The following is an 18,010-nucleotide window of genomic DNA, read 5'->3' as shown; positions in this document are numbered from 1 at the left end:
AGGTTGTTAATTCAAAGTTGATAGGCCAAAATACAGCTCTTTAGGGTATGTTTTTGGTCTAAAGTTAATTTCCCTTTTAAAGCATATATAATTGGCCGTTCTAAAGTGTTACCCACAACTGCTTGGGTGTTTTAGGCCTTGGTGATAAGGTGGGGGACGCCTTTAGAAGTGGAATTCAGGATTTACTGGTCTGGGAGTAGGGCTATGTGGAGGGAGAGATGAGATTTTTACACGTGTAAGCATTGGGGCCTGCAAAGTCAGGTGGGGTTATCTCGGTTAAAAGGGACATTACATGGGAAGATATAGACAAAGCTGCTGTGGGTGGCAGCCCCACTGCTGCTGTTGCCTCTCACTGAACCCCTTCCACCCCCTACTACCATCACTCCCCCCTACTATCCCTTTCAAAGCTGCCTCCCATTTTTAACTTGCTACCTATATTCCATCTAATCGATTGCAAGCTTTCATGCATACATGTTAGTGTATATGATTATGATCCCATTCATAATACATCCATCATGCGTCATGATCTCACATGTTTCACATATTAAAGTAAGGTTTTAAGACCCATTATTAATTGATTGATATCATATAATGGATCACATATTGTTTCTATCTAATGTGTGTTAATTAATGAAACCAAAGAACTTTATGGCATAAACCTTCTGACTGCTTGAATAATCCTAAGGTTTTTTGAATATTGTTTCTTCAAACTAATATTGCTTCAGCCCTATGTAATAATGATATGAACATTTATACAGCGTATTTTGTTACAGGATACAAAAAAATTGTAGCATTAATTGCTAGTGGAGTACCAGAAGTCCTGCTTATAATGGATAATAATAAAACCAAGTTAAGAAAGGCTAATGTAGTCCCATGTATGTGTACATGGGCTATTATGATGATTCATCAATACCCCACAAATTTTCCATCATCAGCCACAATCAAGAAGGATGTGTATAGTGGATCTCTTTGTTCCGCCAGCTCAGTTTCAGATCATCTCCTTTCTTTGTCTCTACTCTCTCTCTCTCCCCCTCCGTCTACAGGGATATATAAACCGACTCCTTTTTCTAATGGGATCTGCTTCTCTCTCTCTCTCTCTCTCTCTCATGTAGCTTTCTTTATTCTATCAGATCTAACATATAAATACAGCGAGCTGATATATATTTCCTATTGCCTCAATCTCTCTTTGATGAAGGTCACAAGAGCCCATCAACATCTCTCAATCTTTCAGCCCCATGCATGAACCCATTGAATTGAGTATCTTTGCCTCTGCAAAAGGAAACTAAGCAACCCAGAAAAACACCCACAACTAATTCTTTATCCACCTCTCTCTTTCCCATCTCTACCTATTTTTCTCTTCTGGGTTTTCTCTTCAAGTCCGTGCATAAAATCTCTTATGATGTCGCCGGATGATATTCCGGCAAATCCGGTCAGCAAAGATGAAACCCAAGGCTCCGGCGGCCGGAAAACGGGTGCTCACAGGCCTCCGGACCAAGTCCTCAAGTGCCCACGATGTGACTCACCCAACACAAAATTCTGCTACTACAACAATTACAGTCTTACACAGCCCAGACATTTCTGCAAGACATGTAGAAGGTACTGGACGAAAGGAGGAGCTCTACGCAACGTTCCGATTGGAGGCGGCTGCCGGAAAAACAAGAAGATAAAATCGTCTTCAAGGCTTTCTGGTGATTCGAAGGATGTCGGTGCATCTTCGGAGATGGGTGGATTGAAGTTCTTTCATGGTCTCTCTCCAGCCATGGATTTTCAGCTCGGTGGGCTTCCTTTTCCAAGGCTTCATTCGTCAACACCTCCTGTTTACAACCAGTTTTCATCATTTGGGGACATCTCAGCAACTTCTGCTGCTTCTGCAGCTGTTTCTACTCCTTGTTTCAGCATCGATCAACCCGGGAGCTCAAGTTCCTTGATGGGGTTCAATAATCCACTTCCTTCTGTTCTAAAACAAGGGGAGAGTGGTGGATTTGGAGGTGCAATTCAGGACATGGGTTCTATGAATGTTCACAGTAGTCTTGCATCTTCCATCGAGTCCTTGAGTTCCATAAACCAAGACCTGCACTGGAAATTACAGCAGCAGAGATTGGCGATGCTGTTTGGGGGAGAGAATCAGAAAGACAGTAGCGTTTCGTCTGTTCCTCCGGAAAATCAGAATCAAAAACTGCAACCCATTTTGTTTCAGAACCTGGAGATCTCAAAACCAGAAGTTTGCGCCGTTGGTAATTCAAGAAAGGACAGCGCCAGTGGCAACCCAGCAACTGAGTGGTTCTTTGACACCTACACACCAGTAACCCCCACCACTACAAACACTAGTACTGGCGGCAACGGCAACGATAACACAAACCACTGGAATGGAATTCAAGCTTGGAGCGATTTGCATCAGTACAGTACTTTGCCCTAGTTGAGGAGCATCAAGAGGTAGCCCATTTAAAGAAGATGAAAAGACTGGAAAACATACCAAGAATTCTGAATTCTCTAAAGTCGAAACCCATCTCCCATATATGTATCTTCTTGTTTTATGTGCCGGTGCAGATCCACAACAAAAAGTAGGGCAAGAGAGAAAAGTAACGTTGTTTTTTTTTTTTTTTCCCTTTTTTTTTAGTTTCCCCTTCTATTTATAAATGTTGTAGCAGGGTGATCCGATCAATAGTTTTCGTTCTTGATGTCGTTGCCTTTGTTGATGATGGTGAATCTCCATTTTGTTTGCATGTTCCTACAAAAACGCAGGACTATTACTGTTTATGGGTAGCAATAAAAGACTAGTTGTAGAACGAAGTGAAAGCGGTGGGGATTTCTTTCTCCATCTCAAAATGTGTTTGATGTTTCTATCTGTTTCTCCATCAAGAAGGAATGGATTGCAAATTATGATTCGGGGACTTAGAATAAGAATATAGCTTCTGTTATTAGATTGCAGCAGCTCTTTATGAGGAGATGCTGTCTCTCATCCATCCCTTTTTTTTTCCTGTTTTTTTTTTTTAAGTTCTCTCCGTCGACTCTCATCTCTACTTCTCAATCGCTGCTTTGGGATCTGTGATAGATTTTGAACTGTTATTGAATAGATTTAATGCCATATCTTTGATTTGTTTTATGTTCAGTCAGTCTTCAGAACTCTCACTGTCTCAGTGTGTCTCTCTCTATCGGGGAACTGAGCCTCAGGCTCCTCAGCTACCGAACAATATGAAACAGCACAGTAGCTGGGTAAGGTCTTCACTGCTCGACGTGTTCCTAGCGCTGTGATGTTTAAGCCTAGCCTACACTGTCCCTTTCTCTCTGTGCGCCGAGGGCTCTTCGTAATAATTAGTTGCAGTGGGGTGTGATTTGGTGGTGTCTGAAAAAGTGGTGGTTTGAAAGTGTATTGAATGAAAGGCTGTCAGCATTTGAATGAATGTAAAGAGAGCGAGATAGAGAGAGAGAGAGAGAGAGATGGCATCTATGGCTTAGGGTTAGTTCTTTCCTATTGCGAAAATGTCTTTGTTTAGCTTTATAGGGCCTTGGAGAGTGAGCCTCAGTGCTACTTGCTGCCACTTAGCATTTCACTCCTATTTCTTTGTGGCTGGTGTGGGAGAAAGCTTTGCTTTTCATCACTTGCACTTTGCCACCCATCTTCTTAGCTTTTCTTGCACTTTGCCATCCATCTTTATTCTTACTTTCACCCATTTCTTTGAAATCAAAGGTCCCACTGTCACAAACAAAAGCTTTGCCCCAAACACTGATCCCATCCTTTTTATCTGCATGCAAGCTCATTTCTTCTTCTTCCTCATCTTCCAAGAGAGGGGATCTCTCCCTCTCTCCCTCTCTCTCTCTTCCTCTCTCCCAAGTACACATGGGCTCCTCCATTTATAACTCCATCCTCTCTCTGCCGTCTTCTTCTGGGTGTCATTATAAAGCCGGGTGCAACAACAGTACTTCTTCGTATTATTCTTCCTCCTCTGAACCCCAGCAGTTTCACTACTATTTGCCGGCACTGTGCCTTCACAGCCTGTAACATGGCCAACCCTCACTCTGTCTTCATGCACTGCCGCAGAAGCTAACATTCTACAGTGAGCAATAACCTTCCCTCCACCGCACCATATTAATAATTGGGTCTCACCCACTGTACATTTTCTACTGCAAGATCAGATGGGCTTGTGCGGAATAAGCCATTGATTTAACACTCCAACTCCACGGCGCCCCCCCCCGTCTTTAACACCTTGTTGGTACTTTTTCATACCATATTTCTTTCTCTTCATCACCTCTAAACCTCCACAATCATTTATAATTGTTTTTTAATATACATTCTTGTGACAACAGTACTAATTTACTGATCTTACTATAACTTTTTTCTTTAATTTTTATTAGTACAATTTTTCTATGTAACATTTAATTCTCTCGATAAAAATAACAATAATAATAAGGATGCGGTTTGTTATCATTTTCGTATAAAATTATTATGGGCATGAGCTTATTTTCTCCCGGGGGTCAACTTTTTTGTTAAATAATTTGGGTTTTAATTTATTGAAGAGAGAGATGAGTGGATCAAGAATTGAAGAACATGAAGTTGCATGATTAACGTGATTGACTCACTGGAAGAAAACTTTTGTTGAACTGCCTGTGTTTGCGTCAAATGTCAATTACAACTTACATCCTGCGAGAAGCTCATGACATAATGGGAAACTATATGCTGTTACTCATCTCCACCCTTGTGTCCTGCACCCGCTCTACATATCCTGAAGCTTTCATCGTCAGCCAACCATTAAGAACCAAAAAAAGGACCATGCTTTAAACCTACATGCCCCTGCAATATTTCTATCTTTTTCTTCTTCACAGTAAGTTTCTTCTTTGCATAGCGGGCTTATGGATGTTCTTAAGACAGCAATTAACCCACATAAATATTCTTATAATCTTTTCAAGTATTGCATTTTCAACATATTTAATGACATATTATGTGGTTTTTTTTATACGTATGGAAGAAAAATGGTTGTATCGACTGCTTTCCAGAAATGGAAAAGCACACTGGCCAACAAGAACAAGAAGCTGGAGATGATGAATATGTGCTAGGTGTGAAGAAATGAGAGAAATCGTCTTTGTGGGGTATGATTCATTTTCTTAACCAATTAAACGTGTCACGCATCATAATAAAATAACACTTTTAAGATATGGTTTTTGTATGGTTGTGATTATGATGACGAGTTTAATGGTGAGGGAGAGGAGGGGTATGCCCACTGCTTCAAACGAGAAAAATGCTCTTGCTTTGGTCACTGCTTTTGGCTCCATTTGGGTCTCCACACCTTCCACCACCCCCTCTCATTATTACATCTTTAGGCTTTAGTGTGTAGGCAGTTTTAGTCTATGTATGATGTTAGTTCTATTCTGCAGACAGTACTGTCCACTATTACAGGTGTCTCTCATGGAAGATTATTGTATGTTGGGGTGGACTAGTGGACATTTTCTAAGCCCCTCTTTGAGACCATTTGGTCAACTAATTGACTGATTGAGAACTAAATCAATTGTGTAGGCAGTTTTACTCTATGTATGCTGTTAGTTCTATTCTGCAGATGTCTGTGTCCCCAATTACAGGTGTCTCTCATGGAAAGATTGTAGTATGTTGGGGTAGACTAGTGGACGTTTCTAAGCCCTTCTTTGAGACTATTTGGTCAACTAAGTGACTGATTGAGAACTAAATCAATATGATTTTGACATAACTATCCCATTAAGCAGGACTCACGACTCGAATAATGTTGCAGTCCTTTTTAGGTGGTGTTGTAGTATGAAAGGTTCAATAGGCATTGGACAGAAAGGATAGAACATTGAATATGATAAAGATGGGAGGAAATTTTGCTCCCTTGGCCCTTCTAATTTGGCATGAATTCAATGTGGAACAACCTCCTTGAAGATGCCATATCAACTACCACTGCCATAGTACCACAGTATTCAACTATGTAACAATTAACAAGCCAAAAACATCTACTATGCTTCTTACATTGTTACAGTGGATCATGCCGACAATTGAACGTTTATCTCATTATCCATGTATGAGATCTGCTATACGACATTTTTAAAGACATCTTGGATGACCCAGTTTAGAGGAGCGTTTTAAAAAGCAGCCATCAATATGTAATCAGTCAGTTTGAACACATGCTAGAGGGGACAGGACAGCTATCACTTAAAAGATTAACATGAAGCATCTTATCCTTTCCAAAGATATGGAAATAAATCATATTTCATCCTCAAATTATGGCACAGAAAAGGTTATGAATCGAAAAGACAATGCATACACTGGTATAATATAAAACACATAGCATGTAATATAAGAAGACAACAGAAGAACAAGTTGACTTCTTACTGCTCCATTTAACTATCTTGACCAAATCCTTTTCTTGGTATCCCTCTCTTTGATTCCTTGAACCTGATCTCTACTGGTCTTGCTGTGAGTGAGAGACGGTCGTCTATTAGCAGCACCGACTGGCTTCACTGCCTTCGTCAACCTTGCAAATGGTTTGGGTGGGTCAGATTGCCTAGTCCTATTATCATTTGAAGAATTTGATACAATTGTATTGTTTTCCATTTCGGTACTTCTGAATTCTCGTCTCTTTCTTTTGTCACTGAGAGAGTCAGTTCCTTTAAGGAAAGTAGAACCCTGACTCATTGGGCGGTTCATTGTGTTTGAATTCCTTAGAATGTTAGGCTCAACGTCACTCATGAATTCATCTCTTACACGTGGTTTTACTTCAATAGGAGTGACCCTTGACACACTGGCACAATCTTGATATGTCAAACATTCTGACTGTTGTTCTTGTTCTCTCAACTTTTCTTCAAGCTCCTTAATCTGTCATGAAAGATGTTATACTGAAATTAGGGAAAGAAAAATGTCATGAAAACTTCTAGCAGTCTACGACAACAAACAATATTTAGGATGGGAGGATATGCAATAATCCAGGAATCTTTCGATAATAAATTCAAATCCTGGGGATGTTCAAGAAATAATTGAGAGAATTTGTGTAGTTGTGAAGTCAGCTGTCTCAAACAAACTCTAAGCATTGACACCGGCTAACAGGTATGCTTTCATCACTATTTCAATTTATTTTTTTCGGATGATCTCTAGGTGTATTTGAAGTTTAGAATATCTAAATTAGTTAAGAAAAAAAATATCACCTTTAGATGAAGCAAGGCAGCCACCTCTGAGCTCTCTTCCTGCTCTCTCAGTTTTCTCTCCAGTTCATTGACCTGGAAACAAATAACAAATATGGTGAAATTTTTCTTCTCATTTACTTGTTTAATGACCACTTAGTCATCACAAGTTCAATATTTTCTTAAATGTGACCTTTTGCTGAAGTGAGGAGGCGGCTTCTGAGCTCTGTTCCTGCTCTTTCAGTTTTCTCTCCAGCTCCTTGATCTGGAAACAAACAACAAATTCTATTAAAGTTTTTGCTTCTCATATTCTCACATTGCTTCTCATATTCTCACATTAACCCATCACAATTCTTTCACAATTCGACAACCTTCTGTTGGAGGACAAAGGAATGAGACTCAGACTCTTTCACTTGTTCTTTCAATTTGCTTTCAAGATCTTTTACCTGCTCAACAAGTGGAAAATTAATTAATCTCTCAAGCTCATCTCTTGTCAAAATTAAATTTTTGAAGAAACTGGTAAGTTTCAGTAGAGGACACAGCTATAATTTTTAATCAGACCCATTTCCTGCTGCATCTAGCCTCCTCAGCATATGATCGTTCATACATGTGTGATAAGCGAAAAAATCTCCAACCCCCACCCCCACCAAAAAAAATATCCAGCTTTCTCAGCATATGAATGAACATACATATAAGATAGTTAAAAAAAAATCCCCACCCTACTCCTTTCTTAGGGTCAGAGATGTCAGAGTCTCTAGCAGAAATCACCCAAAAGAATTATATTAGTAGATTCCTGCTCTCTAAATGTGAAAAAGCAAAACCTTGTGTTGAAGACTGGAGCAAACTTCATCTCTCCCCTTCAATCTTTCCGAGAGTTGTGAGATTTGCTTCTCTGACTGGCCATGTAACGATGTCTTCAACTCAAGCTGGCCTTCAAGTTCTTTGATCTTTTCCTGTTGGGTTTTATAAATCTGATCTTTGCCTCTTGCCTTGCCTTCCAAATGTTGTAGGCTGTCTTCTAGTTTCCTCAATGATTCGTCTTTGGATCTGGATTCTTGCCTTGCTTTATCAAGCTTCAGGCAATTCATGAGAAAAATAGGCAAGACTTAGTACCTTACAATAAAAGATTTAATACTTTACACTTTCCAATTGGTCATCATCAAACTTACCATTGTTTTCATCTTTTGAAGTTCACCTGTATCAATCTGCCGCTTTGCAGGACCCAACTCAACCCCTCGAACCCGAGATGCAAAGTTCAATGAACTCAAAGTCTCTCCCAGGTCATGCTCTGAAGGGCTAATTTGCACAAACATTAAAGTTTTGGAGTCACCCCCTGCAACAAATGAATCACGGTTTTAAAGAAAAGACAATAGACACTTTCACTGTTAATATCTGCACTGAAGGCAAAAATTTGTCCATTGCAAAATCTAGGACCAATCTGAACAACTTGTCAGGCTTGAATCTTTTTACCCACAAGACACACGCACAAAGCACAAAGCTTCGCTGATTGATATTGTACCTAATGAATCTTGAAGTAGATGTGTCAGCTTGGAGTTCCTGAAATCCACAAACAAAATGCGGAAATAAATCAAAATATGAAAATTGATGCAGGAGTAATCTGAAGGCAAGAAATATCGAAAATTAGACCTATATGGAACATGACTGCTTTTAGTTGCTAAAGCAGATATGACATCTCCAAGAGCTGAAAGTGATCTATTGATGTTTTGAGCTTCCTTAAGCCGCTCCCCTTGCACATCAGTCTTTGCAAGCCTTTCACTGCCAGCCAAATCCACAAGCCAAAGCTTGCTCTTTGTACTCTCGCCATTCATTAAGTTTTTTGCTTTTACCATTATACAAAGCATGCTGAACAAATTTGGTGAAATTTTATTCACAACTTATCAAAATATGATAAATAAGGAAACAGAAAGGAGAAAGCTTTTGGGAAGTTGAATACCAGTGTGATCGGCTGCTGTGCTCATTCACGTTATTGGATCCAACTGCCCTAGCATTGCTTCCAGCCTGCAGGACTTTCCAGACTTCTTTAATGTTCTCCACTTTGGCCTCCACAATCCCCGGGACATGATGAAAACCTTCAGAAGATTGCTTTATCTCCAACCTAGCATCATCCAGGATAAAAAATCAATAGGCTACTTACATTCATCAATTTTTTTCAGCCCAGCCCATTTCCCCCTTCTAACCTACTGAGTTCAAAGAGCTGTGAACTCCAGTATGTTTTCAAAGGTTTGCTGGCTAGGTTGGGATTCTTAAAATAATCAATGAAGCACAATTTTACTTTTTTGATGTTGGTGAGGTGGCCAGCAAGTCCCTAATCTGCTCATTGTAGACTTCAAGCACGCTAACGGACAAGCTATAAGTGAAAGTATCACTCCTTTCCTCAGCAACCTTGAACAACTCCTCAAGAGTCCTATAGTTGACTCCCCTGTTCTGCTGAGTACCCTCCATTGTAAATGTCTTTCCTGTGCCTGTTTGCCCATATGCAAATATACAGACATTGTATCCATCTAACACTGAAATCACCATTGGTGAAGCATCCGCAAACACATCAACTGTTAAGACAAGAAAATTCTCACTTAATACAAAGTTCACAAAGTTAAAATAGCAAGACTGTGTCCACCAATTAGAAGTAATATATGCACACCCTGATCATCTTTTGGTGTGTAAACGCGGTCAAATTTGAAGTTCTTTCTGGTGGATCCACCAGTCAGAATCCCAAGATCCCCATCCTTAGCACTATCCAAGTCTACAACTGTTGCAGACCCAGCTGATAGCTCCTCCTTTCTGAATGGACGGCACCGGCAAAAGACCCTGATATTACCTGAAATCAAATGAATGTTTCTTTATTAAGAATAAATAACACAGATCTCTGAATGAGAAATGTGTCACTGAATCATAGAGCACAAAAACAAAACATGCCTTTTGCCTCTTGGACTTGGTTATACAGCTTCTTTCTCTTTGTTTGTTCTTCAATGTACTTCATTTTGAAATCCTCACACTGTGCAACTGCCCGTAATTCCATTCAGATGAATCATGCATAAATTCCAAGACTAGTAACAGAATGAAGTGTCACTTAAAGTTACCTAATGCCTGAACAGCAACAACCATTTGATTCAACTCAGGAATGGAATCAGCACACTCATGTGCTTCACGAGAAAGCTGAGAATGCTCTTGTTTCATCGTCTGCATAAAAGATGAACAGTGTATAATAAGAGAACTAGTTGAGAACATGAAAGGGAAACTTATGACTCTGCACTAGAAAACCATGGTTACCTTTATTTTATCATCCAAGTCATTAAGTGCAGCAACCCAGACCTTCTTATCATGCTCATACTTACTAGAAATATGCCTCAGCTTCTCAGCTTGCTTCTCCACAGTTTGATCTAAAAGGAGAAAATAACAGAATCAGAAAGATTACAGTTCTAGAGCAGGAAAAATCCAAGATAATCACCAGTAACCGGCAGAACTTACATATGCCAGTTGCATTTAGGTGAATACTTGGCAGACATTATAGATAATGTTTAACCACCAACCTCATGGACTTCCTCTCATGAATCAAGAAATCTATGGTCATTGATCAGGTCAACTTCAACTTTACCCTAGAATTTCTCACCTTTTTTTCCAAATATAAGATTAAGGGACAATTTACATCCTGAAGGTTGAATTCTGACTGAGAAGACAGTTACAAAGCATAAGAGATAGTTGTAGTGTTTTTGCGAGATCTATAAAGAAAATCCTTCAATCACGGATTCTCTTTCCATTTGGATTAAACATGGCAAAATTTTCTTTTTAAAAAACCAAAATCTCAGTGAACTGAATGAGATCTCATCTTACCTAGAGAGTATGTCTGGAACAACTTATTGTCAAGTTCCATCCTGACCTTCTCAAGTTGCTCATTTGCTGCAGTCAAAGACATCCAAGCCTCATAGCACTCATCTGTCTTGCGCTGGCACTGCATAGTGAGGTCTTCTATCTTTTTCTCATATTTAACTGTAAATTTTGTTTGCTTAAGTTTCTTCTGCAAACATCCATACAAGATGATGTAAGAAACAATTTAGAAGCTTCAAAGTTTTTTTTTTTTTTCATCTTAATGGCAACATACCTGAATCGGAGAAACTTCTATCTCACCCGAACAGTGGTTACATATGAGATATTCAGGTGAAGCTGGAGGAACTGTTTTGGAGTTGCAAGATAGGTGAATAAAAATTTTGTTTCTTGGAAGATATTCTAACTCATGATGTTGAATTTCAGGGAAGGGATAGGACTAAAATACCTGACAACATTGGTGCTTTCCTTATGCAAATCCCACTGACCATGGGGCTTCCATTGACCCCTTCGAACCTTATAACGATTAAGCCATCCTCCTTGACAGGGACCCTCAAGTCAACTAACTGTACTGGTTTATTGGCTCCAACAATGGAGAAGATATCAAAGTCTGACAAGACCTGCCATTTTAACCAACAAGAAGAAGAGTTCAATCAACTAACATAGAATTTTCCATAGTAGAGAAGAATCACAGCAAGGATTTTCTTCTAATTCACTTGCCTTCTCTTCCTGCACGAATACATTGAATACTCGCATCCCTTTAGGTCCATCTGTGTTTATGATCTCTACAAAATGAAGGTCAACAAAATAGTCGCCTGGATGAAGATTTTCAAACCGATAAGAAAAGTTCCCCAATCGTGCAGACTGATAAATGAATGGACAGTCACCACCCTCAGTTATGCACTCTTCAGTTCGTAAAACATCCCCTCCTTGGAAAAAGGTGTCAGCTAAAAATTTCATATTGGAATCCGCTTCTCTTGAAGTCTCATCTCCAGCATTTACAAATATGACAACTTCCTCTGGTTCAAGAAACCAATATAATCGAGTAAATATTTCGACCCCCAATTAACCAAGAAGGCTTAAACTCTCAGCATCTGTGTTTAGCTGCTTTGGAAAATGAAGAAAATGAACAAAGATTTCAAATCCCATGTTCTTTTTTTGTTTGGTCTCGAAATTATGAGATGCTAACTTCAGCAAGTTGTATTAGGCATAGTTACATGGAGGTTTTAGTTTTCAAGATTTCCCAATAGTAGTCTAAGATTCACAATTTTATTTTATTTTCTTCTCTTTCTCTGTCGTTTTTTTTCAGCATTCAGACAAGCATAGATAAGAACGAAGATGCATCACATATGAATAAAAGCAAACCCTAATCGACTAGGCTCTTCAACCTAATTAAGCTCTTGACTCATAATTTCATTTAGGTCAACAGCATGACAAGGAAGAACCATAATCGACACATATGTTTATGGCTATAACAAATCTAACAGGATTTTGATACCAAGATCTCAAAAAAATAACCTACGTTCCTGATCGATTACTGAGAAGACGCGAAAAGGGAATGTGAAGTCTTATCCTCCCAACCATTTTTGTTTCGTAAAATTGAAAATGGGGGGCGCGGGTAGTGGAACCAAACAATGAGAAATTTTGGTACTCCAAATTTTTATTTCTTTTCCTCTATCAGATTTTCTCAGCAACCAAACAGAACATAGGCCGGTTTGAAGTAAAACATAAACTTAAGACGGAAAAAAAAAAAAAAAACTAACCCGCGCAATCCGATCTCTTAAATCCAGTTGGAATTAGTCTTGAACCCGAGTCGCAAATCATAGAATCAACCAAAGATTCACCGTCTTCATCCATATGGGAATCTTTATTTTCTTGATTCAAGAGTCCGTCCTTCTCCCAGTCAAAACCCCTTGAAGCCGAGGGATTTAAAAATAAAGTTTCTGGATCTTGGTGAAAAGTGTTGAATTGGATCTCCTCCATTGAAGCGAGAGTGTTGGATGCTGGAAAAAAAATCTTGAAATGCAGTAGAAACGGTCGGAGCTCTTTTGCAGCAACAGTGTGTTTGGTGTTCCGCGGGTTTGGATGTGGTGAATAGGAAATAAATTTTTACTTCCTTTTACTCCCAACAAACGGAAAAACATTCAAATTTGAATCCTAAATGTGACCGTTGGAGGTAATGGACCGTTCAAAGTGCCCTTTCCAAGTTTGCTGTTGCATTCCCTAATTCTTGTCCAGGCTAAACTCGATCAGGAAGACTTCATGGTATCATAATGTTGACAAAAGGCCTGTCCGAAGATGACACGTGACACGCTCAAGGCATATGACCAAATTAAGTTCGTAGGAGATAGACATAGAGCTTGATAGTGATTTTAAAAAGTGTTTTTAGTATTTATTTTTATTTTTTTTTATACTTGAAAAATAAAAAAATTTAAGTGCTAAAAAAGTAAAAACACTTCTTAAAATCAGCGTATATTATTTTTTACTTTAATATCATTCTTTGTATCACCCTCGTGGATTTAAATTTTATCATTTATTTTTAAGAAAAAATTTTAAATGGTTGGTTAAGTCTATTAATTTTAAACTAAAATAAGATTATTAGTCATTGCATCATAAATTCCTATCATCATTTTAGAAATTTCTTAATTCCAATTTTAACCATTGGGCATGGTTGAAAAGTTACAAGGCCCCTTACCCTCTAATCCCAAGCTATTTTTCAAACTCAACATTGAATTAAATACCTATCATATGACTATTATGATTGTCATAATATATTTACTTATAAAAAATAAAAATTATTTAAAGGGATAATTTTAGTCGACTCTCGTCACGATTTGGTTAAATATTTAACCCTCGTAAGTTTGAATTTTTATCAAATATTTTACTTTAAATGAGAGGGAATGTGAATGAAAACAAAAAAACAAAAAATAAAAAAAATATTTGATTAAATTTTAAATTAACATACGCTACGCTCAGAAAATGTGAATTAAATTGATTTCGTTATATTATAAATAAAAAACTAAAGTGTTTATCGACATTTTTTTAATAAATGGCCTCACCATCTAAGCGATTGATTTTTTATCGTTGTTTTATTTAATTAATTCAATATTGGATACAAATGATTTAGATAATATTTTTCTTAAAAAAACCAAAAAACAAATATCATACAAGTTAAATTTGGATAAACATTATTTTCTTTCACTCTTATTACTAAAAGTTGTCACTGAAAATAAAACGACTTGATTTAGAGAGATGATGATTTCCTTAAGATAACATAAAACCATAAAAGTATGAGTAAAAAAATTAAGTCATTTTTATTCTTGTAATTTAGTTATTTTACAAATACTTTTTTGTAAGACTTATCAAGTAACTATAAAACATGTCATGCAAACAATTTTGAAAATAAGAAAATGAAAAAATTTCTTTTAATATATTTTACAAAGTCAAATATAGGTAATGATCTAAAACATCATCTTGTTTTTATAACAACCCATATTTAATCATGTAGATATTGTCTATTCCAGACCCAAATGGTTACTCACGGTTTAAAAGTGCATCTCCTTCATTAAGAGAGACTCATATTTAATAGTGTCAAAAATTTTCTTCCTATTTGATATGGGATGTCACTAACGTCCCCTCATTCAAATACAACCAAAACATTGTGTACCACGAAATTAAAAGGTCAAACAGACAAACACCTTATACGAGGCCAAACAAACCCCCACACTAAGGTCATGAATTGGTTCTGATATCATTTTGTAATGACTCACACCCAACCGTGTAAATATTGTATACTCTAAGTCCAAATAGACTCTTATGGCTTTAAAACATGTCTACAAAATTAGGAGTTCATACATATATAACGTTAAAATTTTTATCCTCTATCTAGTGTGGGATATCACAAAATAAATTGTACCATTTCTCGATTTATGTGTGTCATCCTTGCACATGAGTCATGATAATCTCATTTGTAACGAGACACGCCAAACCGTGTAGATATTGTCCACTTTGAGCCCAAATAGACTCTCACAACTTTAAAACACGTTTATAAAATTTAAAAAAATTAATACTTATATAGTGTCAGAAACTTTCTCTTTTATTTATTATGAGATATCACAAACACTCCCCCCCAAACACAACATCCTTATTGTGTCTCATATAATTATGAAGTCAAACAAACAAACACCCCTCATGAGACCAAATAGACAAACCCCCACACCAAGGTTAAGGGTAAGTTATGATACCATTTGTAACAATCTATATCCAACTATGTAAATATTGTCTGTTCTAGCCCCAGTGACGCCTTCACAACTTTGTAGACATTTTTTAAAGCTGTCAAGGCCCCTTTTGGCCCAAAATGGATATTATCCATAATGTTGGATGCGGGTCATTACAGAGAAGATTAACATGGTCCTTACAGAAGGATGATATGCACAAATCAAGAAATGGTCCAAATTTTTTTTGTGATATCCCACATCATATATTAGAAAAAGCTCTTAATGCTATATATGTATGATTTTTTTTTTAACCTTTTAGATATGTTTTAAAGTCGCGAAAGCCTCTTTGAGCCTAAAACAAACAATATTTACATAATTTTGTGCAAGTTATTACAAAATAGTATCAAAACCAATCCAGCCCTAACCCTAGTATGGGGTTTGTTTGGCCCCGTATGAGGTATTTGTTTATTTGATCTTATAATCTCATGTGATACAATGAAGACATTGTGTTTACATGGGAGACATTCGTGATATCTCACATCATAAATAAGGAAAAGTTTATGATACCATTAAATATGAGTCCATCTTTATCAAGTTGACACATTTTAAAGCCATGAGTACCCTTTGGGTACATAGTGAACAATATTTACATGATTGGATGCAGATCATTACAAAAACAAAATGAGGTTTTAAAAATATTAATTTGAAATAAATAAAAGGAAAATATTATTTTTATAATTGGATATTATATGCCATCATTATAAATTATATATCACAGAATCACCTTTTTTTTTCACCATTTCATATATTTTTTTTACATAATACATCATTATCATCTTTCTATTTATTTATACCTCACTTCAAGGTTTCTAATTTGTATATTGGTTATTGTACCATAAAAGGATATTTGAGTTCAACGACATTTGAAAATTAATATTCAAAACATCAAGTTAAAAACTCATAATACAATTACTAATTAAACTAATAGTCGAGGTGCTCTACTCGAGGTTGATTCATCAAATCTACGAATAATGGTTTAACAAAACAAAAGAAACAATGATTTATTTTCTCAACTTATAAAAACTTCTTGATGTTTATAATAATGTCATTGAAAAGTCTTATTTGATAATTTTTACATAAATCAAGAATACAATCGCTATATCATTCAAGTATGATTTGACCATGAATGTATCTATTTATCAATTGCATAGCAATATTCATAAAATTACACACATAAATTAATTGTTTCAATATTTCCATTTAGATAAAACTTATCGAACAAAATCATAAAATAGACCATGAAATGTCAACTTTTTGAATAAATATGTATTATATAATTTGTTTTCAATTAATAAAATTAAGACGTCCAATAACACACCTATTTTATCACCAATTCATTTTAAGAAAAAAAAACATAAAAAAATAAATTATATTAGTCACGTAAATATATGTTATTGTCAATGTTTATATGTAACATTTGCAAAAATATGATCTTCAAAATTAGATTAAATAAAACTTAGTTCTTTAATATAAATTATGCAGTTTTTTAAGCATTGGAAGAAAAATGCAAGGAGCAAAAAGGTTGGCATGTCATATATGTAAAGAAAATTTTAAAAACAATACAAATTATAAGTTCTAACTACAAATTATATAATTTTTTGTAAAATTGATTTTATTATATCATTTTGATAATGTAAGTGGTATCATTTTGATTTTATTATACCATTTTATTTTAATTTATTATAATTATTAACAAATAATGTGACGATAAGTTACCTTTTCAACTACTAATAGGTTTTTTTCGTGACCACAACTTCATTTTTGTCATTTGCTTGCTAATTTTAAATCTATTAGTTGATTTTTAAATTTTCTAAATACCACACATCCTACTAACGATCTTTTCTTTTAATTGAAATAATCATATATATATATTTAAAAATTAATTTTCTATACGACCTAATAGCTTTTTTCATATGTGTACTTTTTATAGCAGAAACAATAATAAAATTAACTCCTACGGCAAAGTTAAACAAATAGTTAATAAGCATTATAATGATAATTGCTTCCAACTTGCTAAATACACCACTATCCATTTAAAAAAAAAAAGAATTTAAATTATTAATTGAAAATTTTATTAAATAATATTTATTTTGATAAACAATATGTAAATTTTTTTTTTCACCTGTGCAATTTTAATTTTTGCTTATAAAGAAGGCATGGAAATCTAGATAACATTTTTAATAAATATTAACTATTTTTTTATTTATTAAATAGCATTTATTTTATTAAAAAAGTTTAATGAATTTTTAATCGTATTTGGTATTTCAATTATAATTTATAAAAAAGCATCACTCTCAATAACCTTTTTTAATAAATATTAATTAAAATTTTTTCTTTAAATAATATTTATTTTATTTAACAATTTAATAAATTTATATTCACATGCAATAAGGGTGTTATTTCACTATTATCTTCAAAATTAATTTGTTTCTTAATATTAAACTTTTCAAAAACTTAAATATTTTTTATTTTTAAATAAGATTTCAAAATTTAATTGTTAATTTTTTTTATATATATATTAACTATAATGTTTTATATTTGTTTAATATTTTTTATATCATATTATTTATTTATTTTCATCAAATTAATCTTATATTTGTAATAAATTTATATGTTTTTTACTTTCATGATTGTTTTTGAGTCACGTGTCTCTGTAGTAGTTGCTATATTTATGTTTTTATTTTATTAAAAAGATTAATGAATTTTAAATTACGATTGCTATTTTAATGTTAACTTAATAAAAGAAGTACTCTCAATAATAACATTGTTAT

General features: G+C 35.3%; 2 protein-coding genes and 1 non-coding gene across 3 annotated transcripts; 2 read left to right on the top strand and 1 right to left on the bottom strand.

Annotated features, from left to right (window-relative positions):
• The first annotated feature begins 937 nt into the window (after positions 1–937).
• LOC100260986 (dof zinc finger protein DOF5.7) lies at positions 938–2,678 on the top strand. The gene has a single exon (XM_002266482.5). The coding sequence runs from the start codon at positions 1,397–1,399 to the stop codon at positions 2,414–2,416; it is 1,020 nt and encodes a 339-aa protein (XP_002266518.3). The 5' UTR covers positions 938–1,396; the 3' UTR covers positions 2,417–2,678.
• A 3,479-nt stretch (positions 2,679–6,157) lies between these two features.
• LOC100249019 (kinesin-like protein KIN-14R) lies at positions 6,158–13,208 on the bottom strand. The gene is made up of 19 exons (XM_002266368.5): positions 12,726–13,208; positions 11,683–11,981; positions 11,411–11,582; positions 11,240–11,310; positions 10,972–11,155; positions 10,411–10,520; positions 10,221–10,320; positions 10,057–10,143; positions 9,782–9,958; positions 9,416–9,689; positions 9,077–9,238; positions 8,770–8,985; positions 8,642–8,679; positions 8,292–8,455; positions 7,944–8,195; positions 7,494–7,568; positions 7,316–7,387; positions 7,147–7,218; positions 6,158–6,820 (listed from the first exon to the last, which is right to left on the bottom strand). The coding sequence occupies exons 1-19, from the start codon at positions 12,943–12,945 to the stop codon at positions 6,350–6,352; spliced, it is 3,216 nt and encodes a 1,071-aa protein (XP_002266404.4). The 5' UTR covers positions 12,946–13,208; the 3' UTR covers positions 6,158–6,349.
• Positions 13,209–15,320: 2,112 nt separating this feature from the next.
• LOC132254123 (U6 spliceosomal RNA) lies at positions 15,321–15,422 on the top strand. The gene has a single exon (XR_009466292.1). It is a non-coding gene; the product is annotated as a U6 spliceosomal RNA (small nuclear RNA).
• The last annotated feature ends 2,588 nt before the right edge of the window (positions 15,423–18,010 follow it).

This window comes from Vitis vinifera, chromosome 7 (assembly GCF_030704535.1).
Source record: "Vitis vinifera cultivar Pinot Noir 40024 chromosome 7, ASM3070453v1".
Taxonomy (NCBI): Eukaryota; Viridiplantae; Streptophyta; class Magnoliopsida; order Vitales; family Vitaceae; genus Vitis; species Vitis vinifera.
Note: the sequence above shows the minus strand (reverse complement) of the source record. Positions and strands in the feature narration are given on the sequence as shown.